Source organism: Epinephelus lanceolatus, chromosome 11 (genome assembly GCF_041903045.1).
Source record: "Epinephelus lanceolatus isolate andai-2023 chromosome 11, ASM4190304v1, whole genome shotgun sequence".
In the NCBI taxonomy this organism is placed as follows: domain Eukaryota; kingdom Metazoa; phylum Chordata; class Actinopteri; order Perciformes; family Serranidae; genus Epinephelus; species Epinephelus lanceolatus.
In genome coordinates, this window is record NC_135744.1 from 36913664 (window position 1) to 36938482 (window position 24819).

Here is a 24819-nt window from a genome sequence, read left to right on the forward strand (position 1 = left end):
GAGTTTACAGGTTCTAAAATGTCTCGACTCTAAATCAGTAAATACAGCCTTCAATAAAGTCTTCAGTTCTGCTTTTGTGCTCACAAAAACGTCAACGCTATGTGAGTGTGAGACATGTCTTGTGCTTTATCCTAAATTTAAATTCAGCTTGAACTTCTCCCCTCACGTCCTCACATCCTTTCTTATTAGTTGCTCTCCACTTCGACTCTACTTGCAAAGTAACACAGGGCAATTTAGAGTCACATCCATGCCAACACTTTGCCCCTGAGAGCCGTAGGTCTACGGGGCGCTGAGGTGCTGCATTCCTGGATGAGCACATTACAGCTCCATTAGAGTGGAAGCAAGGTGGTGGGGGGGGGGTTTAGATTTACAAACATAGAGGCACATAACGAGGTAAGAGAGATGGCCTGCTGCTGGAAGCTCTCCCAGAAAACTGTTGGAGATCAGAATCTTTTTTCTCCCTCTCAATCGTGCACCTCCCGTCTTTACTCTCTTCTGCTGAGAGCCTCTCTCACTCCGTGTCTCTACTTCTTCCACCCCAGCGTAAAATATAGCAATCTATCAGTAGCGTCAGGGTAATTTTTTCCTTTTCCTGAAACTGATCTTAAAGTGGAGACAGAAAATGTGCCTCTTAAAGATGAAATGTAGATGAGAGGAACATTCACAAGATTTATCTGGGTTTACTTAACATGCGCCAAAAGTTACAGCTGGCTGAAAAACTGGATGCTGTCCACCCACTTGTCTCCCTCTGCAGCTTATATTAAAGCATCTCAGGATACTGCAGATCTAACACCTACTGCTCTAAAAATACACAGAAATGATGTCACTTTCAAAGTATTTTACATCTTGCATGTCCTGTACTCTTTGTAATTATTGTCAGTTAATCCCCCCCCAGACTCACGGGCTTAGACATAATTATCCTCCTTGCTGTTGTTTTTTTGCTGTTACTCAAGGTTTTTTATACATGACGTACATGTTTTTTCATTGGAAAATAGCAGAAATATAGTTCGTTAACACCCTTATTTCATTAGATATGGTCCTCGGGTGTCTGACTCCACAGCAGGACCAGCTGTATTCGAACTCTTTTCCTCTGTTAAAAATAAACATGCCAAGAAAAATGCTTTTTCTTTTGACAGTAATGCTTCCACAGCTTACCCTCTTTCCGTCTGCTCTCCTTCCCGAAGGTACTATCTGAAGAACAATATGGAGACGGAGACGTTGTGTTCAGACGAGGACGCCCAGGATCTCCTCAGAGAGAGCCAGATCTCTCTGCTGCAGCTCAGCACCATGGAGGTCGCAGCCCAGCTCTCCATGAGAGACTTTGAGCTCTTCAGGAACATCGAGTCCACAGAGTATGTGGTTGTTTAACATTTAAATGGTTTATAGCAGGTGTAGTACATATTTCAAAACTTAATCTGTATGGACATTTTAAAAAAACAAAAGAAAAGGAAACATTCTCGTACAAGGAAATAAGAGATGAGATGAGGATAGGAAAATATGACTAGTTCTCCACAGAAGCTGTTGTTGTTGAACGCCATTAAAACAGGATCTGTTTTAATTTCTTTGTCGTGGCGCCCAGGTACGTGGATGACTTGTTCAAACTCGACTCCTCGGTGGGAAGTGGTAATCTGAAGCAGTTTGAGGAGGTGATAAACCAGGAGACCTTCTGGGTCGCCACAGAGATCCTGAAGGAGCCCAACGCGCTAAAGAGGATGAAGACTATCAAGCACTTCATCAAGATTGCCCTGCACTGCAGAGAGTGCAAGAACTTCAACTCCATGTTCGCTATAATCAGGTAGGCTCAGTTTAGAAACTGTGTAAGAGAGTGTGTGTGTGTGTATTGGCTTTCTAAATTAAGTGTGGTGACACATTGTTTCATCATTTCCCTCATTTTTGCCTCAGTTGTGGTAGACATGATTCTTGTTCTGTGATGACAGCTAGCATTTACTCCATCTCCCCTGACAGCTTTTGTGCCAAATGAGCTTTGGCCACTTGCCTCCTTCCCCACATCCTCAGGAGAACCAGCCTCACCTCCTCCCCCTTCCGCCAGCTCGCTGAACCAGCCCTGACTTTCCCAAACCGCACACACTCTGCCACTGCAACCCTACGGCATTTAAAACAAGAGTCCCATAGCAACGGTTACACTTATTGTTTGTTGCTATTGTTAATTCCCTCTGGCTGCTGTGGTTTGGCTTCAGATGGCTGTCAGACTGAGCTGAGGATGTATGTAGTGTGTCTCTGCTTTAAGGGGTAAAACCCATGTGAGGGGAGACATTTTAGCTCTGGTGGTGTGTTTTAGTGATGAACTGAGATGTAATTCCGTTCGAACCAACGCAGGCAGTTGGGAGTGTGTGTGTGAGCTTTTAGTTTGTCCAAGTCCCATGAGTAATTATTCAAAAGCAGTACGTCATGCTCTCGCTGTACCCAAGCCTTGATTCTAGATTGTTTAGTTGGTGTTTTGTGTTGCAGTTGGCTCTTTTTAATCTACAGTAATAATCATAAGAGGGTATTATCTGCATTGTTACTGCAGCATACATTTAATATATATGCCTGAAGATGCAGATTTGCAATAACTATCACTGCAGATGTAATGTAGTTTGATTAAGTGAAGAGAACCAGTTTCTGCACAGCATAGTAAAAATACATAATTGGTATTTTTTTCTTAATGCGCTAAGGATCCATGTGTCTCGCTCATGCTAAGCTATCCTCTTGCTACGCTGAGTCATGTGGGACCACGTCCACTTAAAATCTGGACTCACAGTTTCAGGAGCTCAGCAGTATGGTGATCTTCTGCTCGCTGCTGTAGACGGCACTTTAGAGCAGAGATGTCTGACCTCCACGTCCCTTTACACTCCTCCTCACAGCAGGATGTCTTGGCACATATGGCTCTCTGAAGCATAACCTGCGTGGTGACAGGGGCATTGCTGCTGCTGCTGCTGCTGCTGCTGCTACTGTGTGTGTGTGTGCATGTGTGTCTGTTTAATAGAGATAACACGCAAGGTTTTCTGTAGCATTTTGTAGTGGACACACCCTACTTGGCTCACCTGAAATAAAGAGCATCTCCACTATTGTCATTTATGTGTATGGTGACCAGATGTCCCAGTTTGCCTGGGATCATTTTGAGCTGGGTGTCTCGTGTCTGTATGATATTAAAATGTTCCGGTTTTTGACATTACCACCAAATCTTTCTGGCTTTCACCACGATTACAATAATGATAATTAATATGTGATTTCAGTGCCTTGTTAGACATTTATTATGTTTGTAAGGAATGCACCAAGCTTCTGAATTCAACACTGATTTATCTCTGTTGCTATGACGCTTGTAGGTCTTTCTGAGAGAACTTGTGAGTACGCTAACAGTTAGCTGTCATGTGGAAGATGAAGTTGCGCCGTCCTTCGTACCCAGCAACAAAAATGCTGCGTTCTGCACACACTACAAGAGTATATTTTCAGTCCAGCATTGTGGAAATGTTGATATAAAAGATCATATTAAGCTGGCCAAACATAAGCGGTGGCAGCCAGCAGGAAGTAGCACCATTGCGACCTCCTTCAGAGACGCAAACGCTGGTGACAGCCATCCGAAACAGGCACCTCAGGACCTTTTACCTACTGTCTGGTAAAACACAGCCAGAGCTTTTGTTCCAAGGACTGTACAGCTGGTCTTGTGTGTTTAAGTGTTGTTATACAGGGAGACAAAACCTATTTTTTTCTCCTGCTGAGGCACTGTCCATGGTGTTCCATAAAAAGTAATCCTTTTCCTGTGAGGGACACTGCTAATTTGTTTACTTCATGAGGTATGGTAGATGTGATAAGTCAAGAAATAAAGACAGACTCAAGGAGAGGTGCTGGGATAAAAAGAATCCAGACCTGATGCCATTTACATGATTAATTGTCACAGGAACATCAACCAGATTGACCCCGTAAAAACATTCTCGTGATCATCCAATCTTTATAATACCCATTTTATTATCTTCTGACAAACCACAGCTATTACGCACTTGTAGACAAGCATAACATCCTAAAAGAGAAAAAAGCGAGGACACACAGAGAGGCTGTAAAAGAATAAGAGGAGGGACGTTGAGTTGATGAGTGAGGGACAGGAACTGGAAGATAATGAAAGAAGAGAGCAGAAATAAATGCTGTGCCAGTCATAATTATCAGCTGTCTAAATGAGCCTGCTCAGAGATGACATTGCCTCAAGGGGTCTTCCGCTCTTGAAAAATGGGAACTCGCTAACTGAAGATGATTAGCTGGAAAAGTAGTAATTGTGCAAATGTCAGTATGGGGTTTTGATTAGGATGTATGTATTGAACACACACACTAAAACTATTCTCCTTGCTTCTTTCTCCCGTACCCTCCTTTTCCGCCTCTGTAACCCTCTTCCCACTGTAACATATTTATCACTGCCTCCCCCTCTCCCACCCTCCTTGCACCCTCTTTCCCCCCTCATGTAGCGGTCTGAACTTGGCACCGGTGGCTCGGCTGCGGAGCTCATGGGAGAAACTGCCCAGTAAGTACGAGAAGCTGTTCGGAGACCTGCAGGACGTCTTCGACCCGTCTAGGAACATGGCCAAGTACCGCAACGTCCTGAGCAGCCAGAGCATGCAACCACCCATCATCCCACTGTTCCCCGTGGTCAAGAAGGACCTCACCTTCTTACATGAAGGTAGATGACTTAGTGGAGATCCCAGAATTTCTTTATGTGCCTTTTTTTGTGTGGTAACAATTCACATGTTGCTACATTTTTTTAAAATTGCTTACACCTTAAAAAAAACCTGAGGCCATTTCTGAAAGTTGACATGTCATTTTGTCACACTTTAATGTCCCCTACTTCCTCTGTGTTGCACGGAAGGTCAATTTCAGTCTCACTCAGGAGGTTTACTTCTGCTAAAGGCTTCCCCATCTGGCCTCCTTCACATATCACACGGAGTTAGGTCAGAAGTACCCGAACTGACTTCTCCTTAAAGGTTTTCTCTTAAAAGTCTATGTACGGCTATGTTCAGAAAGGAAAGTTTCCCTAATTGTGCAAGTTGCCAAAAATTCTCAAATGGCCCAGCATGACTCGATATGAAAGACCACTTTGATCTCCTGGAGGACTGATGAGAAGGAGACCAAAACAAAGAGATTTTTCACTTTGAAGATTTGACTTAGAAATATTGTTGCGGATTGAATCGTGCAAATGTCTCAAAATATTAATCATTTAGCTGCTTTACAGTGTTGACAGCTGACCTCAAGCTCACTGTTTGCGCGTGTTATTTTTGTGTGTGTGCGTTTCGCACTTGTGTTTGTCCTCTCAGGCAACGACTCCAGCGTGGACGGTCTCGTGAACTTTGAGAAGCTGAGGATGATCGCCAAGGAGATCAGGCATGTTGTGCGGTTGACCTCGGCCAACATGGACCCTGCCCTCATGTTCAGACAGAGGTTGGTTGTTTTGATAGCACGAGTCCTTCAAACCTTTTCTTCTCAAGAATTTTGCTTTAACTTGATGCTGTTGGGGCCAGTTTCACAGATACAGGTTGCCCCAAGCTGTTTAAGATCACCAGTGATGAAATTAACCCCCCCCCCCCCTCCCCCCCCCCCCCCCCCCCATGTGGAATTTTTATGTGATTATGTTGTGCAGCAACATGAGGAAAATCTGTGTTTCCTTCAGAGTCCCTCTACACACGGATCTTAATTAGCTGCATCACAAAAGTGTCACATCCAAAAATGTTCTCTAATTAAGCTCGGAATGCGGAGAACTTCAGAGGCTAATGTCATGAATGTAAATTTTGGAGCCTTTTTAAAGAAAATGTGTCGAGAAAAGGAGCGTGAGGTGAATTCTGTGGCTCAGAAATCATCACAGGATCTAGTGAACAGTTGGTATGTGTGAGGGGAAAGTCTCCAATTAATTTAACGTTAGAAAATAACTCAGTTTGTAGTGAAACCAAATTACCAGCTCCCTTCAGTTGTGTGTATCTTTGAAACTGACTCCACCTTTTTCCTATCAGTCAGACAGTAGCAAAACTGTCACTTCTCAGAAAGAGGCATGAACGCAGGGAGTCCAGTGTTGCGAGGTAGATTAGAGGTTTTAGAGAAGATGCCCCCACTGCAGAGGACGACACATATGAGCAAAAAGGGGAACCACTACACCATAACTCCACCGGTCAGCCTGGATCCTTTACCAGCAGGATCAGGCACACACTCAAGGTCTGGTCCAATCAATTCCAATTCACTTCCTGTCCGGACCACGGCTCTTGTTGGTTCGATTGCATCCCTCTGCTGGACTGAAACGGCACGAGGACACAAGGCGCGGGTCGACTGGAAGCGAGGCAGAATTGATGCCAACCGCAGTGTGTAGTTTGTATCACTCAGTTTGTGTGTGTATATCACAGTCTGTCACTGCTGCAGTGCATGACTGCCCTCTGCAGACACGCCTTCATACTACAAGCTCAATATCTTTGCAAGACTTTGATTTTAGACATAAAAATCCATATCATGTACGGCAATATTTTTTTCACGGTGACACAACGTAACATCATGAGTGTGTGATGCACAAAACCATAACGCACACTGTTCAGGTTGATATGGGGAGATGTCATATGTCTGGTGTCCTCCCATCTCCAATCATTTCTTGTTTGTTTGTGGTGGCATGACCTCTACATAGTCTTGTCCCCCCCTTCCCCCTCGACCCCCCTGAACTTGTCTTTAAGTCACGCTTCAATCTACACACCTCTTGCTTGCAGGAAGAAGAGGTGGAAGAGTTTAGGGTAAGTTTGTCCTGTACCGGTTTCATCCTGTTTCGGTCTGGACCGGCAGTAATATTCAGTCCACCCTGCATCCCCACCACCATAAACTCTGCATGTCCCCTCCCACCTTTACTTTATCTGAGTGTCCATGTGTGTCCGCCTGTGCTTGTGTGTGTGATTAACCCTTCCATTTGCAGTGCCCATTCATCTGAACCATACCAAAGTCCATCATTGACCCATTAATTGTTTGCCATGTTCATAAGATTGTATGTTTGAGTCATATAGTAGCTTGAAATAATGCTCAGTGTTTGCTTTTACAGAGAGGCTCTAGACACATTGAAATAGTGACAGGCAGAAATTAAGGTCGTCATAAGTATTTTCGATACCATGTGTTCAAAACAATATTATCTCCGTTTATTATACATTTGATACTATGGAAAGTATCACAGCTTTAAAAAACAGATCTACAGTCAGATTTTCAACCCAAGGCTGCACATATGAAACAATGGCAAGGAAAACTGGTCCTCAACCAGTCACTGTTCTGCATTCTCTCCAGCAACAAACCCACCACGTGACAGCCGGCGTACGTTCAGTGACTTTTTGCTGTTCGAGCACTGTGCGCAGGTTGTTCAGGACTTCCTTTTTCTTTTTGCTGTGGCAATGAAAGCATTACCAAGCATCGTTTGTTATATTAGTATTGTATCAAAGTTGAAAATTCTGGTATCTTGACAACCCTAGTGGGAAGTAAAGAAGATTATCTCAAATTACAGATTTCTGGCAATTATCGTTATTTCAACTTTTTGTTGTTCTACCATAAACAAGTATACAGTCGAAAAAAATGTTCTTTCCTTGGATCAAGAAGGACAGAAGGAGAACATAACAGTGACTACACAAAATATAATAAATATTAGATAATGATATGTAAATATGTAAAGTAAAAGAGCTAAAAACCTCTAATCAGTTTCACCTCACTGTCCTTTTATTACCTGTTCAATAACTTTAAGAAATATCTCATGATCTCCATCAGAATCCTCATTAGCTTCCACAAAGTGATCGCTAGTCTTCCTGGGGTCCACTCACAAAACACTAAAAATACATTGATTTAAAATCACACAGTGTAAATGGGACAATAACATTCAATATCAGTCCAAAATTAAGACAAAAAAAAAAAGAGTAGAAAACAAAATTGACACAAACTCAGTCTCAAAAATGTTCCAGAACTGCCAAAGCAAAATTTACATGTGATTCATCAATTTTAGTGAGACCCCTCTATAAAGAACCGTTCTCATCATAAAATTTGTTTGTGGACTTGATGCCACCAGAAGATGTTCATGTTTCCACATTTTGTGAGCACTTTGAGGACGTCTCATCTGTGTTGGCTGAAAAGTTAAGGTTCAAAGTTCATTTTTGACTTTGGAAACAATCATGGTATTGTCGATCCATGCCAGATCAGGTACTAAATGGACTTTGAACCTCAAATCTTTAGCTAACATGGCCAAGAAGTCCATGTACTCGCTCCACTACAGTTACTAAATGGACCTTTAGGTGAGATTGAGTCGTCAGCTGCTGTTTATAACGTCAAGTATGAACCCTGTATTGCAAACTCCACCCATCTGCCAAACAAAGGCGAGGTAAAACAAACCATGACAAATATTTACAGATACTATTTGACTCAGGTTTGGTGTTTGTTCATATCTGCATCCTGGCATAATATTCCCCATATCGAATCTTGTGCATCTTTTGTTTCCTAACCCTTTTTGCCTCCATCTGACAGAATGTTCTGCTGTTCTGTACTGTGATAGCATGGCGCACCAGCGAGAGCTGCCTCCCTCCCAGTTGCATGGTCCTGTTTATAAATGCTATGCTCCAACACAAAGACAGATGTACAGATTTTATAGTGGAGGAGGCTTTTGATAAGAAAGTAGCTGTGCCCGTTTTATCTGTGATTGTACTCACTGTTGTTTGCCATTTTTTTCTCTTCCTCTTTTTTCTTTGTCTACTTTCTTGTGCATTTTTTTCTTTTCCTGTCTTTATTTATTTCCCTCTGTTCTCTACGGCTTTATCTTTTTCCTTCTCTGCTCATCCATCAACACTTTGTCCTTTACTCTCAAATTCCCTCCGCATTCCATTGTCCATCTTTTACTCTCCTTTTTCATTTTCCTCCTTGTCCTCTCTTCATCTGTCTTTTATCACGGTCCTCCTCCCTCTCCTTCCGTCTCTTCTCTTCCTCCCTCTCTCTTCCCCTCATTAGGTCTCTGAGTCAGGGCAGCACCAACTCCAACATGCTGGACGTGCAGGGCGGCGCCCACAAGAAGCGAGTACGTCGCAGCTCGCTTCTCAACGCCAAAAAGCTGTACGAAGATGCTCAGATGGCCAGGAAGGTGAAGCAGTACCTCTCCAACTTGACGGTGGAGATAGACGAGGAGAAACACCAAATCATGTCCCTGCAGTGTGAGCCGGCCTACAGCACTTGTGAGTAACACAGAAACTGGGACTCGTTACACTGAGTGAACCTTTTTTTCATCAGCACCTTAATTGTTTACCAATATCCGTCATATGAGTAATTGTGGGGTCACCTGGTGCACAGACATTGCTAAAAAAGTACTTATTATTTTGAGTAGATTTAATTTTGCATTATTCAAAGCATTTCTATGTATGGATTTATTACTGTATGTACTTTTATTTATCGTGGTACAACTCATTATATAATTGACTGTAAGATATTAAATGCCAGAAAAAGGAAAGTTAATAGAATTTATTTGAAAAATACTAAAGTGTGTATTTTTTTTATAATTAAAAGAGCTGTTATTTTAGTGGACAATAGCATATCTGACAGTACACAGTTTATTATATTGCATACTGTTCTGTACATGATTAGATTATAGTATTGGCTTGCACTGCCACCTAGTGTATTTGCAAATGTCCTGCAGAAACTAACAGGAATTAACTGATCGATCCACTGAAAGATACTGCAGTACGTGTGTGCTGTATCATCCAAACCCTCTGCAGAAGCATGTTGATACCTGAGTCACTGTGCTGAAATTCCTTTTATTTGCCATCATTTGAATTGTGTCACCGCAGAGATCATTTGTATTTGGCCATAATATTAATCACGTCCTTCCTCATGTTATAGCTGTAATTGTGCGAAAGGCAATATGTGCTGATAAAGTGATACTTTTATCTGTTTTACACAAGGTTTACATATTGAACAAAGAGCCCAGAAAGATGTGTAAAATCATTGTTTCTTAGTTCCTGTGTACATCTGACACAAATGATGTGACGGTAAAACTCACTGTCCATTGTTATAGTATTAAAAAGTAGTATCCTATTAAATTTCCACCGTTTTGCAGCCAGTGGGAAAAACACATCTTCGAAAAGTTTTAAATGTTGGATGTCCTGAAGTGATTCTGTTTTGTTTTACATATGTGGTTTTAGTGTCTAAGAACTTGAGCGAGAGACGATCCACCAAGTCGGACATGTCTCCAGTTTCTCTACGGTCGGCTTTGCCCTCGGGGAAAACGCAGAACAGGGTGTCACAAGTCCTTCAGGTCCAGGTCCCTCTGAACCCTCTACGAAAGAAGAGCACTGCCAAGGACATCGGCCCACCTAGTCAGTACACCTGCACTGTATTGTATATCATTATTATATTCATTTATGTCCAGTTATGTTTTACTTTTTTATGCTCTCTTGTACTGTATTTAGATTTTCATTTTAATGTACCTGAACAGTACATTTTCATTGATACTCATCAGCCTTTTTAAACAGAGATTCCACAATACTGCTGTTATGCTGTACTCTGTTGTATTGTTTACATTGAACCAAACAACACCAGCATTATGCCGCCCCTGTGTGTACTTTTAGATAGCATGCCAGCGCTTTGGAAGCAAAAGAGTTGTGATGTGTAACACAACAGCATTGGCATCTTTTGTGTAATCTTACACAGACATTGATTCAGCCCTTTTACTACCTCTGCTGCTGGAAGAACAATGCCCCCGTATTTTTGCATTTACTGAAGACAGACAAAACTGAACAGTACCACAGGAAGTCGTGGGGACAGTGTAGCATTGTTTGAGCGAGATACGACTGTAGGGGTCGACAAAGACATTTTAAAAATGGCGGAACAGAACGAATCAGTAATGACATGTTGCAGTGTATTTAAGGGCCTCACAAACCACAGCCGTGTACAAGGTTGCACCCTTTAAAAGGTACATTATCACAACCTCCTCCACCATCGCCATGTTTGTTGTTGTCAGAAACGTTTGATCATGCCCTGTAGTGCCATCTAGTGCACGTAGCTGTACCAACATAAAGGACGCATAGGAGTATGTGGGCTGGACTGTCGAAGCGTTTCAAATGATCATATGTGTTTTCATACGTAAAGAGAGTATAAATGAGCTTTTACAGAAATCCCTTGTGGATTACCCTCCAGGTAATGTAGCATAGGGGCAAATTTTATTTTCTGTAGGTTTGCTGTTCACAAATTTGCACCAATGTTTGATGTTTTTTTGACTATTACGTACGTTTCTTGCCACATTTCGTCTCTCTCTCCATGTAGGCTATGCCAGCTAGCTGGCGTTATGTTTGAATCTGATGTGTTTGAATAAATGGAAAATAATGTTATGACAGTGTGATTTAGCACATAGGGCCATGAATGCCAAAGTCTCCATACCTTTGCACTTTTGAGATTGAGCAGTGTTTGTTACATACATTGTGAATGGTCATGGAAATTTTATTGTTGGTCCTTGAAAACTCACTGAAACGTTTTGAAATTCTGTCCATGAAAATGTGTGGGAACCCTGTGATCACGCTGGATAAAAGGGGCTACAGATGAGGTCCTAGTGAAAGAAAACTTAAATTTCCTTGTTCTGTATTATTACAGTTGAAGCAGACTCTCAGGTTAATGTACTTTTCTGTAACTTTGTTCTTTTTCTTCTTCCCCAGACTCCAACTCTCCCCAGGTGGTGAAGAAACCTCCAGTGAACTCGTCAGAGGAGTGGAACACCAAGAGACCATCTGATGACACCGTCTCCACCATCTCCTCCCTTCACTCCAGCCCCACGGTGTCACCACAGGGCTCCCCACGCAAAGGTCTGTTACAGAAACTCTGCTTCTCACCCAATGTGCTTTTATCTAAGGATAAAAGGACTGCCGTTACCCTAGGTGGAGAGTTGGTGTAGAGTTAATGAAACAGTCACCTCCAAGCAGAGCTCTGAAAAACTACTGATCATCTTACTCAGAAAGTTACTCAGAAACAAAGTCTGGGCTGAATGCACATATAGTGAAAGTCTAGAAAGTGATTCATGGCAAATTTCTATGAAGAATGTTATAGGGTTGCACATATGTTTTCCTACAAATAATAACTGAGATAGTTGCTTTGTCCTGAAGGCACTCTGTGGCTTACACCTCAAACCATCCTCTTGTTTCAAGTTGAATAAAAGGCCCGTAAATTCCTCTCTAACTTCAACTGTCCGCCCTCCTTTTCAGTTGGAGGTGTGGCCAAGTCCCAGAACTCCAGCCAGATGAACTTGTCAGGATCTTCGTCATCGCTGACCAGCGACGCCAGCACAAAGGCCGGCACTATCAGCCTGCGGAGCTATGGCATAGGTGGGGCTCTCCTCCATAAGAGGATTCTACAGATGACAAGGCAGCACAGCAGCGAGAGTAGCAGGGAGAGAGAGAGTCAGACGGAGGAGACAAGGGAAGCGAAAAGAAGGAAAGTGGAAAAGGAGAAAGAGGAGATGACGCAGGAGGAGACAGAAGCAGTTCAGAGAGGCTTGCTTTCGTCAGGGCGAAGGAGAGGGAGATCCAGGCAGCAGAACAACCAGGGTGCACAGGCAGATGCAGGGCTAATGCTGCTGAGGGAAAGAGCAGGAAGTCCAACAGAGAAATGGAAAGTCCACACTGGGTTTTCTCCCACTCTACCAGGGTTGGGACCCATGACTGTGTTACCTCTCTCCCAACCCCAGTTATTGAAACCCAGACCCCCAGAGTCCCCAATCAGAGCAAGGCTGATGTCACCGTTCAGGATACTGAGGGAAAGGAGCCAGTCCAGGGAGAGACCGATGGCAGTCAGGCCACTCCTGAACAGTGGAGAGGGAACTGAAGAGGTTGTGCCCTCCTCACCTCAGGATGACAGACAAGGACAGGCAGAAAGGAGAGCCAGGAGGTCGGTCAGCCCCAACCCCTTCCTGTGGCTCTGCAGGGACAGACACTCTAGGAGAAAGACAGTCTGACAGAGACAACTGATTGATCCAGTTATTTGCTGAGTAAAAAACACCGAAAAAGAGATAAAAGTGAAGGAAAAATGAAGCCTGTGGTGTTTCAGAGAGAATTTTTGTCAGAGGCGCCAACACATTTTATTTTGGAAGCACAAAAGCAAGAGTTACGTGAGAGAAAAAAGTCTCATATCCACCTTGAGTCATAGAGAGTGGACATGGAAAAGATTTTTCACAGAAAGCATTCAAAGCAGATAAGGAAAAGAAATTTCAGAAACCATTTCATTTTGTTCTCTTAGTTCTCCCAACATGTCTTTGTTTGTGGGAATAATGCTGTCAGTTTGTGTTGTAGTGGCAAAATATGTCATGGTCAAAGCAGAAAGCATGCTTAACTTTTTGTTTGCAAATTTTTTTTAACAAAAATCAGAATGAAACATTTCTCTGGGATCCAATTTTGACATGTATTTTCAGCAAGAAAAAGGAATTCTTCATTCCTTTCTGCTGAAAAGTGTCGTTTTTGGTGTGTGACATTTTGCTGTGGCATACAGTTTTTTATTGCCATGTTCGTTTTGTTTTTCCTACAGTCAAAAATGATTTATTTCAGCAGGATTTTATGTTTACAATTCAGTCTCTGTACATGTTTTAGAAGTGGTCATAACTTATTTCTAAAACCACCTGCTGTACTATACATGACATAGAGACAGTGACGAGTGTTACAGATTCTAACTGATATAACAGTGTTATTTTGAAGTGTTTGCTATTAAAAAGCGCACAGAAACTTCAGATTGTCTCCCCATATTGTCAACTCAGTATGGATTTGTTTCAGCTTTGTGATCCTCTGGGTGCAGGGTAATCAGATGATAGAAAGATGGCCAGTCAGGTGGTGCTACATACTAACACTGCCAGGGTTGGTTAAAACAATTGTCATATCATCATTGATGCTAGTGGAAGGTGCTTGAGGTGAAAACGCTCTATATTCAAACCAGTCATTTCTCTTAATTTCTCTTTTTTTTTTACTCTCTCTGTCTTTCCATTCTCGTAATGTCCCCATGTGGCTTTTTCCTCACAATTACAATCTGTATTTTACTTAATGTCCTTAATGTTCCTTTCTCCTCCCTCCAGGTTACGCTCTCCTCCCAGCTGGCAAAGCAGACAATCTGTCAGACTCGAGTCACAGCGAGATCTCCTCCCGCTCGAGTATCTGTTCGGTGGACTCTGTGCCGGCTCCCGGGCTTGAGGACCGGTGTAACAGCAGCAACAGGACCTGTATTGCTGCTGCTGCTATTACTACTACAACTACTACTACAATGGCTGCTCCGGTTGTTGAAAGCACAGCAGCAACACATGCACACTTAAATGCTGATTATAACCAGCCTAGCACAAGGTAATTAATTTTACTTTATCTAATCTGTTTGATTAAGTTGATTGATTTAGGCTGAGAAGAGAGCATCAAACACTGAGTATGTTTCTTCAGTGCTTGTCCTCTGATACTCACAGTGGAGTCAGCAGACAGTTTTTGACTCTGGACACTGGAATTTTTCAACGTGCAAAGTTCATTTATAAATTGCCAAAGCTATCTCTAGAATTCTTGACCGAGAAAAAGGCAGAAAAAAGTTGCATGGGATCACGTGGGATTAAGATCACAGATGACTTCTGCAATTATTCCAAATTACTAGGGGTCCTTAAGTAACACTAGTCCCGTGTTAATAGGGCTTAATATGTTTTTTACATGTATGCATGTGAATCACAGAGAGAGCAGGGCTGTGACAGCAGCAGGCAACTGGGGCTGTAATTATTAATGAGGTGGGGGGTAAAACATCACAGCCACATGTGCTCCAGGTGTTATTAAACATCACTGACCAGCTCAGCACAATATTAAAATCATCCCGCTCCCACAGAGAAATAAATCATGTCAGAATGGGGCTAAACTGGCTCAAAGATGCAAGAGTTAAGCACTTAAAAGTTCCTCAGGTTACTCTTGACTGAAGGACAATAGAAAACATAAAAACATTCTCCGCCACACTGCCCACAAACCTAACCGGAAATTGTCTTTTCCCACCCGTGACCCGAGCCTCAAACCACCAGGATGCACTCGCACACAAACACATAATCATCAGAAATCCTCCCTATGGCCAGCGTGAGCAAAAAGGCAACACACACACACAGTCAGAGCCGCCCTTCCATCTCCTCTCCCAGCTGGACCCCAATTATGTCCGTCCCTCATTAAAACTCAGGGAACAGGAAGTCGTAAAACGCGGCAGGTTTTTATTAGGGCCCCACATTTACTGCCCTCCTCTCTCCTCCTTCTCTCCGTTAACAACTTATCGCTTTACACGCAGGCGGGTTTTTAATCCGGCCGAGTAAACAACACACCTTTCTTTATTGTCTGCTGTTTGTTTATTGTTCCTCCATGATCAGGCCATTCTGTCTCTTAAAGAGGAGACCATAAAATATCTCTGGACGCAATATTCTGTCTGCTTCTCTGATATTATATTACCTTGGCAGGCTCGCCGTATAACACTGGACCATTTTATGAAATATGGCTCGGTTTCACTGAGTAGCTTGTTTGTCCAGTAAAACCGTGTCAGTGAATCAAACTGCTGCTTTATGAAAAGCAGCCGAGGAGGAAAACTTTTTTTTTAAAGCCGGACGTAGTGATCTGTCACGAAATTGCTGTCAGATTTTTGCTTTGTGATTTTGTGAAGAGCGAGTGTACAGACGAGGCATAAACTTTAACGGCTCAACACTCACAGTGACCATATTTTTTAGGCAGAACAACAAAAAAGCATTTGAAGAATCTTGTATAATAACTTTTCTTCTATATTTTGGTAGGAAGTTGAAGATTGTGTAGAGACAACATGAATCAACATTGAACTTCATCGTATTTCCATTTGTCTTTGGAAGTGTTTTGTTAGTGCGTGACTCTCTGACTCGCATGTCCTCCAGCCTTCAGCCTTTTATAGTTATTGGACCTCCTCCTCTGCCCTCTCCTCCATCCCTCTCTGTCTTTATTGTCAGTTCATTTCAGCATGACTTACCTCCACCTTTACCACCACTCTAATATCGTGCAACACACTTTTTGACTTTACCTCTCTCTGTTTCTTTCTTTTATCATTTCAGTCTTTGCCTCATGAACTCTAGAGTTTCTTATCTTATTACCTCCACCAAGAAGGGTGTGTTTTTGATGTGGTTTGTTTGTCTGCTTGTTAGCAGGAATACCAAAAAACTACTGCCCCGATTTTCCTGAAACTTGGTGGAAAGATGTAGCATGGAGCATATCCGAATCTTGGGGCGGGACAGGACACTTAGCCTAGGCAAAGGCTGTCTAGTTGAATATGTTTTCATCATAGTGTATTTACTCATTTCACTCTCTTTTATCTCCAGTAGTTCCTCGTCATCTGCTCGAGGATACACATCCCGAGCCTCCACCTTCACCTCCTCGATCTCGACAGAGGAGCTGACCCCAGACCACACCTCTCTGGACTCCGTGGCCGACAGCGGCCGGGGCAGCTGGACGTCCTGCTCCTCCAACTCCCACGACTCCTTCCAGAGCCTCCCCCCCTCGTCCTGCCGTCCCTGGGACCACGGCATCCACGGGCATCCGCTCGCCCTCCCTCACACGCACCTCGGCGGCTTCAAGCACACGCAGCTGGCCGGGCCGATAGCGGAGGTCGAGGCCGCGGGTCACACGTGGGCAAACGAGGACGCCACCAAGCATCACTCCAGAGACTCCAGCTCGGATCTGTCCAATCAGTCGCGGCAGAGCTGGGCGTCGTCCAGCTCGCTGTCGGACACCTATGAGGGCAATTACGGGACGATAAAGCGGCGGAACACCTCGGAGCACCCTTCCTCACCGACCAACGAGGAAGGAGGGCAAAGCACAGACCCTGTCTACAAAACGGTGACGTCAAGCACAGAGAAAGGCCTGATAGGTGAGGGGTCAGGTTGCGTGTTTGATTCCCTGTAAACACAGTGTGACCTGGTCCACTCAGGAAGTTGTTTAGATAGCTACAGTAAAAACTGTTTTCCCATTTTAGGCTTTGTTTGAAAAGCTGTTCATATTTTACATTAGACTTAGATGCAGTCAGTTAAATGAAGTCTTCTTTTGTTTTAGTTGAATAACTGCAGCTTTCTGATGCTTGACTTGCTGTTATTGTCTAGTGACCATTAGGCAAACGCCCCACTTTGGCATTAGTTGGATCTCCAAAAAAGATCTCATTCTGCAGTTTGCTAGTTTTATAAGGATTACAAAATGCTTTTTTGTCTTTAATTTTAGACAGTTTTTGACTATAGAGTAAAAGGGGCGGAGGTAAAACAGTGGTGTGTCCACCAACTAAACAATTAGTCAATTAATCATTCGATAGATCAACAGAAAATTGACAGAAATGTTTCTAATCGATCAATTGTTTAAGCAAATCAATTCTGCTTAAAATATGTCTCGTAAAATCAAACATCTTTACATTCTAGACTTTTGGTCAGACAGAACACGTAGTTATGATGGTTATTTTTCAATATTTTCAGATATTTTTTAAGATCCAATTGATTATTCCAAGTAATTGACAATTTTTCGAAAATGAAAGTAATTAGTAGTTGCAGCTCTACAGTAGTTCTGTCTGTATCAAGCTGCAGCCACCCATCTCATTGGTTGTATATTTTTCTTTTGATTTTCAACACATTTTAATGCATGTGTAGTTGTGGATTGTGTTAGTGAAGCATCACATTGATTTCATTTTTACATCATTTTTTTCTTTTGTTTCTCCCCGCACACCTCCTTCCCAACTTCCCCTGCAACCTCTTCACTCCTCATCCCTCACTCCCCTCCTTTCTTTGCTGCATCCCTCCTTTGTTTTAATCTACGCCTCCATCCAGTGTACTGTGTCACATCCCCCGCCAAGGATGAGCGTTACCGAGCTCCCCCTCCCACCCCTCCAGGCTACCAGGGTCTGGCTTTGGGGGATCTCGGCCTCACGGACGGAGTAGTGGGTGGGCTCCCCAGGCCTCCTCACCTCAAACCTCCGGACTACAGCGTGGCCCTGCAGAGGAGCAAGCTCCTGCAGAGCCCCGGAGCGGCCGGGAGTCTGGCTGAAGCACGGAGGCTGGCTGGTAACCATCACCTCCACCACCAAGAAGCCCGGACAGCTGGCTCCACGCAGGGCCACTCCAGACCGCCCAGCATCTGTCTCCCACCAAAGGAGCTGGCTGACAGTGAGGATGGTATGTCCCACAGACTGGTGGCATGATAAAGCACCACATTTTCTCGTGAGCAACATTTTAAACAGTTAACCAGGAGTATAAAAACAAACCCTAACCCCTAACGATTATATTAGTACTGGCTTAGGCCTTGATCACACAGAAGACGTTTTGCAGATTGGGTGAGAGGCTGTCAGCACAGGGAAACGGAGATCTGTGTGAAAACATGAGACCCTAAAAAAGAGTGTGGATCACGGGGAGTACCACCAGTTGGTCCAGGAGCTTCGCCTCTATGATGGCCATTTCCCAGCATATTTTAGGATGACTCAGGGGCAGTTTGACAACCTGCTGTCTGGATCTGGGTATCCAGCAACCGCTACCACCAGTTCTTCCGCCATTGTTTACCAACTGTAAACTTGTTGTCATGACCACCACAGAAGGCCCATCGTCTAATTCTCATCAAAAACAATTACCCTACTAAACGCTCTCTGTGTGATCAGGGCCCTAGGCATGTCACAATACCAGAAATTAAGTAGATGATACCAATACCAGTGAAATTCCACGATTCTTGATACCCAAAATCAGCACAACAATAATAAACAATAACAAAACTGGGTTCATGAGATGTTGTGGGCAAGGAAATGTGAATATAGCCTACAGTTTGTCAACATATTTCTCCTCCATTGTTGTTCTTCAGCACTTATACATGTACGATGTGATGGTCAATGTTTGTTGTGGGCAGTTTGTCCCGCCCCTCCTCCACTGTGATTGGATGGCTGGGTAAAACAGTGACAAGTGCAGTGTTTTCTAACCCCTGATGACCACAATAAATGCCAAAAGTGCAGCACTCAGAGCAGAAAAGACGCTCAGCACCTTGTCACACTGCTGGCATTTGTAGCATAGTGTATATATCCCATTGAAGACAGTACACTGGCCTCAGGAAAAAACACTTTTCTTTCGATGAGGCAAGATGGAGCTGTCGCTGCAGCTCCACTTGTCAACATCTTACACGTGTTGTTGTTGTGTCGTGCTGGTGCATGCTCTTCTTCCCTTGGCATTTATTCTACAGCAGACTGGAACACTTGTAGGCGTATATGCTGCCCTGTCAGGTCGAAGTGAAATACATCCCTGGTACCTACAGTACTGGAGAAAAACAAGTGCTGTCACGTTTTCACAGTTTTGCTATGTTACATTACTGTTACTGGTTTTCCATTATGTGCTCACACTTGTGAAACAGATATTAAATTGCCTATGTGTTGTCTATGTGGTATTAAAAAGGTTTTTAAGAGTCTAAAATTGAACCTCTCTTCTCTTCTCCAGACGAGCAAGTGTCAGCGGTGTAAAGATGGTGACGTCACGCACACAAATATTCTCACACACGGACCAAGTTGTGTTGCTCGGGCTTTGGACCAAAGTAGCATCCTGCCGTCACCTCCTAACAGAGCACATTGTCCTAGCCCTGCCCACACGGCCTTGTGTGACATCACCTCGGACCATAACGCACCTCTCGACCAGACCGGTGGGTCACGTGACGTCCTCCCAAGACTTGTACAATCATCTCTTTTTTTAAAACTCATTTCACAAAACAAAGAAGAAAGATTTTAGATACTTTTTAAAAACTCTTGAACAAAGCAGAAAAAGGCGGCAGACGGACATTAAAAGGACAAATCACAGAAGGACAGAGTGACTGTAATGATGTCTCGCGAGCAGAAGTCGGCCTCCTTGGAAACAGACCACCATGTACCTCCATTTTGCGCTCCAAGCTCTCTTGTTTAACGTTGTTTGACATTGTTTTTTCTACAGTTTTAAAATGTTGTACAGTGTTTCTTTTTCTTTTTTTCCTTTGCATTTCTGAGCTTTGCAAAGTTTTATGTGAGAGAAGTGAGGAAGAGCAGACAAAGGGATAGAGAGCTGTAGTGGAAGTATTAAGATGAACATCAACTCGTGGGGGAATTTTTTGTTTTGTTTTTTTTTCTGTAATTTGCAGTCAGCTCAAAAGAATATGAATGTAGATGAATCAGAGACAGGAAAAAAACCTGATTTTGAGATTATTTTGAAGTGGTCTTTATCGGCCTCTATCAAACCCTGGCACTGATTATGTAAATTTACATGATTAAAATTAGTCTCCACGCCATCAAACCAAATTTTCACTCTTCTCATGGAGGTGAAACAAGAGAAATTAAACTCCTGAAGTAGCAGAGAGCACATCTGTTTGTGTTTACCACTTATTGTTCTTTGTTGAACTTTATCCAAAAAAAGAAAAAAAGAAAAAGACAAACAGCATCTCTCAGGCAGTTGTGTGTCTTCATGTCGCGCTCTCCGCCACCCAGCCACCGCTCTTATTGCTCGTTCAGCCTGACGCGAGGTACTTTAGCAGCATGCTGCCTCCTGGATGTTCTATAAAAACTGTATTATAACTCGTTTTTAATGAGCTGAAGAACAAATGCCTCGCTGCTTCCTGTAGAGTAAAATGCGTCGTTATTTTATTGCAGCAGCTATAATAAAACGATAAATTAGCACTGTGTGGTCGCACAAAGTGCATGCATATACACTCACACACACACACACACACCAAAATCTTAGATGGTGTGCTTAGAAACAAAGGACAGTGTTTACACCGACGCTTACACATTTTGTTTACAGTGTTTATTGGACTAGTTGTCTATTGAATTACAAGCTGAAATGTTAAAGTATAATACTTTAGGTTCATTTGACCTTGTAAATTTGTTTATAAAGCAGCAGGAATATGAGATGCAGCATAAACTTTGACTACGTGCTCGCGGTGTACCTCTCGTATCGGTTTTTTGCTTCTTATTTAAAAAGAAACGAGCAGCAAAACTAGTCAACAGATAATGTATTTTAATGCCTGGCTTGCATCTCCATTCCATGTTCATAGTACATTTTGTAGAATATTTAAAGGATTTGCTTGAAAAATTGTCTATTTGTAATGAAAACAAAAGCAAATTTGTACATTCTGAGTTTTGGAAATGGGAAAAAAAAATGTTTTTAATTGTGTTTATCTGCAGTGCAGCAGGGGTGTAACTGGAATTAGACGCTCTTCTCTTCTCCTTCTGCTGTCTGTCTTGCGCTCTGTGATGCTTATTTTGTATTGTTTTGCCTCACAAAGACTTGAAATGATTATTGCTAATATATACATGGCATATATATGAATTTATACATATATATTTTTGTTTTCTTTTTCTTTGCCATAAATTAATGTCATGTATAGATGAGAGAAGAGAGTCCTCTATAAAGGCTATTTTTGAATATTTTGTTATAAGAAATAACCCAAGGTTGTGATTGCCCTGTTTCTGTCCCCGGGCAGGAGTCTTTCAAGGAATTTCTGTTAGCTCTTGTCGTCGTTCATGACTTGTTTTTCTCCCCTCACACTCTGTTGTTGGTGCCATTTCTGCTCTGTCTATAATCGTAATTGCTGCTGTGTTTTGGGATATGACTGTGTGCGTGTGTGTGTGTGTGAAGTGGAGTTATATTTGTGAGGTTGGGATCAACATAGCATTTTATTTTTTAACCCGTTTTGATTCTGGGCATACAGTACATAAGGAAAGGCTCCGCATTCATTTTTTTTTGTAAAAGCCCTTCTTAGTTTGCGGCTTTGATTGCTCCTGCCTGCAGAAAGGTGGGGGCCCTCGAGGGTCTCTTGCCATTGGTTTAATGGCACAAGGCGTTCAAACTCAGGCTGGAAGGTTGAAAGGAGTGTTTTTGAAGCTATTATATCTCGGTCTGTTTGAATTGAACGGAACAAGCCCTGCCACGATGCCATGTCTGGTAGAGTCTCTGTCTCCCTCTGAGCTCTGTCAACTCAGCAGGACTTTAAACTTTCAACCTTCCTCCTCGCTGTACTCGTCCAATGGATATCACTCCATTGCTCTAGGGTTTTTATATTAATCATGATTATCCACTGTGACCCTCACCTTACGTCTTTTTTCCTTTTTAAAACAATCTCAATAGTAGAAACTTCGAAACAGACTGAGAGTCAGAAACTGACAATTCCTCTTTTTTTGCACAACTGTATTCCTCAGATTCTTAACCATCAATCAGTATTAATGTTCTACATGGATGGATAAATTAAAAGTAGCAGCATATGCTTCTTCCAAGTGTTGGCTCAGAAGTCAGACAGCATTAGAAAGCAGCTTTCTAATGTTTCTAATGTTGGATTGAGCACTAAACATCAGGCAACAGTTTTGTTTTTGTGGGGTTTTTTTGCCATAATTTACAGAATTTTGGAATGAGACTCTCGGCACACATCAGTCACGTTCGTGTCAGGTGCTCTTTAAGCGCTCCAAAATGCTACATTTTTTTATGTTTTATTTTTTCTTTCGGGGCTAAATTTAATTTAGCAGTCACCCCATCTTCTCTGTCTCTGCATACAGTCAGTATGTTTTCATGGAGGATCTGGCAGTGAGCAGCTCCTGGCACTGTGAACACAAGTGTTTTTAACAACATATTACTGGAGAGGATAAACTTCATCTCTCTCACAGCTTGATGAAAATATCTGGCTGATTTTTAATTTACCCCCCACCTCCCCCCCATGTTACCTGGAATGCAATAAGAGAGATGTGAATGTGTTTTATGTAGACATCTTTTTTTGGCATTACAGCAGAAATGCACAACAATAAGCTTCGATGTGGTGAGTGTGCTGCACAATCTGTACAAAGAGGTATTAACTTGGTCTGTGGCTTAAAGTTTGCTTTCGTCTCACACTTCTCATAGCTGTTGTAACTTATGTCTTTTAGAAAGACAACATGATTTTGCTCGTACGCTTTTTATGTATTTTTTACGAGTGATTGTAAATAGTTGTTATATTTTTGTTTAAGAGAATGTTTAAAAAGGAAAAAATACCTTTTATTTCTCCAAGTCTACTGATATGAATTTGGACAATGAATAAAATGTTAAGCAGAAGCTATTTTGTGTCTTTATTCATGGTTAACCTGTGATTACCAGGAGTTCTCTAGACCAAACCTGCAAGTATTTGTCTTTGGCTTTTCTCTAGTTTTGGCATTTTTAAATTGTTAGTTACACTGTAGGCTCTGCATCGACATAGAGGCTACGCCGTAGCCTGACATGCACCTTCCCAGAAATATAATTATGCATCGCAGCAACGCAGACCTCCTGTCTATTTTCATAAGCTGAAACCATTTCTCTCTGTGAAAATGAAGCATTTATTTCCTTGAATTTCACAGATAAGAAAAAATAAATTGTAAAAACAATAAAGCCTCCACAAAAATAGCATTTTAAGTCTTGTGTGTGATTTATCCTTCAGGGATTTATCCAGGTTTCATATGAGCAGAGGAAATGTGTGCTCGTTGCTAGGCTAATTTATACAGTGTAAAATGCCATAGGCCTGTGCTAATAACGTTAGCATCTTATTTTTGTTTGGAAAACGTCTTTAGTATAAGACAGTTGTTTAGTTGGTGAACCTTGTGAGTTGTAATGGAGCCAAATTTTGTAATGTTACCTTTGTTAAATGTTGTTCATCTGAGTAGAGAGAAATCCGCTAGCTGCTAGGCTAATTTATACAATGTAAAATGCCATAGGCTTGTGCTAAAAACATTAGCATGTTGTATTTGTGGGAAAAATGTGTCCAGATAAAGACAAGTGTTTGTCTGTGAATGTTGTGAGTTATAGTGAAGCTGATGTGCATACTTGTGTTTGTAATTGTCACTATTAAGCCATGTTTAATCTGTGTTTTGGATGTTTTGAATCAACTACAGCACTTCACAGGAACCTCTACCGCTAACTGATGTATTGGAGGTGTAACTGCAGAGTGACACAGACACACCACCGCACAAGTATAAAGGCTCATAACAACGTAAGCCATGTGCGTAGGTTACGTCATAGGTTCTGCCGCACAAGTATAAATCCCCCTTTAAATGCAAGATACTTTTCCCTCTTCACGCCTCTAAAATTATTCAAAGGAATCAATCCTCTATTCTGTCACCTAAATTAAAACATGCATACACAATTTAGTTATAGCACTAATTATGTTTTGTAGGAAATATACTACTACTTGTATCGTGTTTTTATTGGCCATGGTGGTGACGTGGCTCTGGGGATGGCAATCGGTCTACCAATGTGAAATAGTTCAACAACTGTTGGACAGATCTCTATTAATTTTCCTCACAGATGTTCATTGTTTCCAGAGGATAAACCATACCAACTTTGGTGATCCCCGACTTTTCCTTTAGAGCCACCATGAGCTTCACATTTGTGATTTGGAGTGAAATGTCTTGATAACTATTGGATGGATTGTCGTTGCCAATATAAAGTATGTCTGCCACATGCCTTCTTGTCTCTACCTGAAACCATCAGGAGCCTTGTGGCCTGTGTGTAACCATTACGTCACGACAAACACAGGTAGTAGTTCTTGGTGCAGTATCCACATTCTGATACTTTTTTCCAGTAAATCTTCACATCAAAGAGAAGTGACCTAATCTTTCTCTGTGTTCTTCAGGCGTCCTCAGTTTTGTCCTCGCCATCTCTCCGCCTTCTGCTGCGTTCAGCTCTATATCCGATCTGATCAGAGCCGGAGAACGTCACGCTGGGCTCAAGGTCAGCTTCCTTTTATTACTCATTAAAGGTTTACTGTCACACAGAGGGGCCGGAAGTCATGCTGGTTGTTCTGTCTATGTGTGAGAGAGAGGAAAATTTCGACAGCCTGTAATGTACTG

General features: G+C 42.4%; 1 protein-coding gene across 10 annotated transcripts in view; it reads left to right on the plus strand.

The window, feature by feature from the left end:
* rapgef6 (Rap guanine nucleotide exchange factor (GEF) 6) overlaps positions 1-23050 on the plus strand; it is a 181568-nt gene extending 158518 nt beyond the window's left edge. For 5 of the 10 annotated variants that reach the window (XM_078172587.1, XM_078172591.1, XM_033641403.2 and 2 more), the window contains 13 exons: positions 1185-1352; positions 1580-1795; positions 4455-4666; positions 5298-5421; positions 6723-6746; positions 8977-9197; positions 10161-10334; positions 11667-11813; positions 12210-12329; positions 14063-14324; positions 16325-16872; positions 17810-18154; positions 19451-23050. In XM_078172587.1, the coding sequence (XP_078028713.1) occupies positions 1185-1352; positions 1580-1795; positions 4455-4666; positions 5298-5421; positions 6723-6746; positions 8977-9197; positions 10161-10334; positions 11667-11813; positions 12210-12329; positions 14063-14324; positions 16325-16872; positions 17810-18154; positions 19451-19473 (2584 nt within the window). In that variant the 3' untranslated portion in view covers positions 19474-23050. The remainder of the gene's footprint in view (positions 1-1184; positions 1353-1579; positions 1796-4454; positions 4667-5297; positions 5422-6722; positions 6747-8976; positions 9198-10160; positions 10335-11666; positions 11814-12209; positions 12330-14062; positions 14325-16324; positions 16873-17809; positions 18155-19450) is intronic. The other 5 variants (XM_078172585.1, XM_078172586.1, XM_078172588.1 and 2 more) reach the window with 4 other exon arrangements.
* Positions 23051-24819: the final 1769 nt, after the last annotated feature.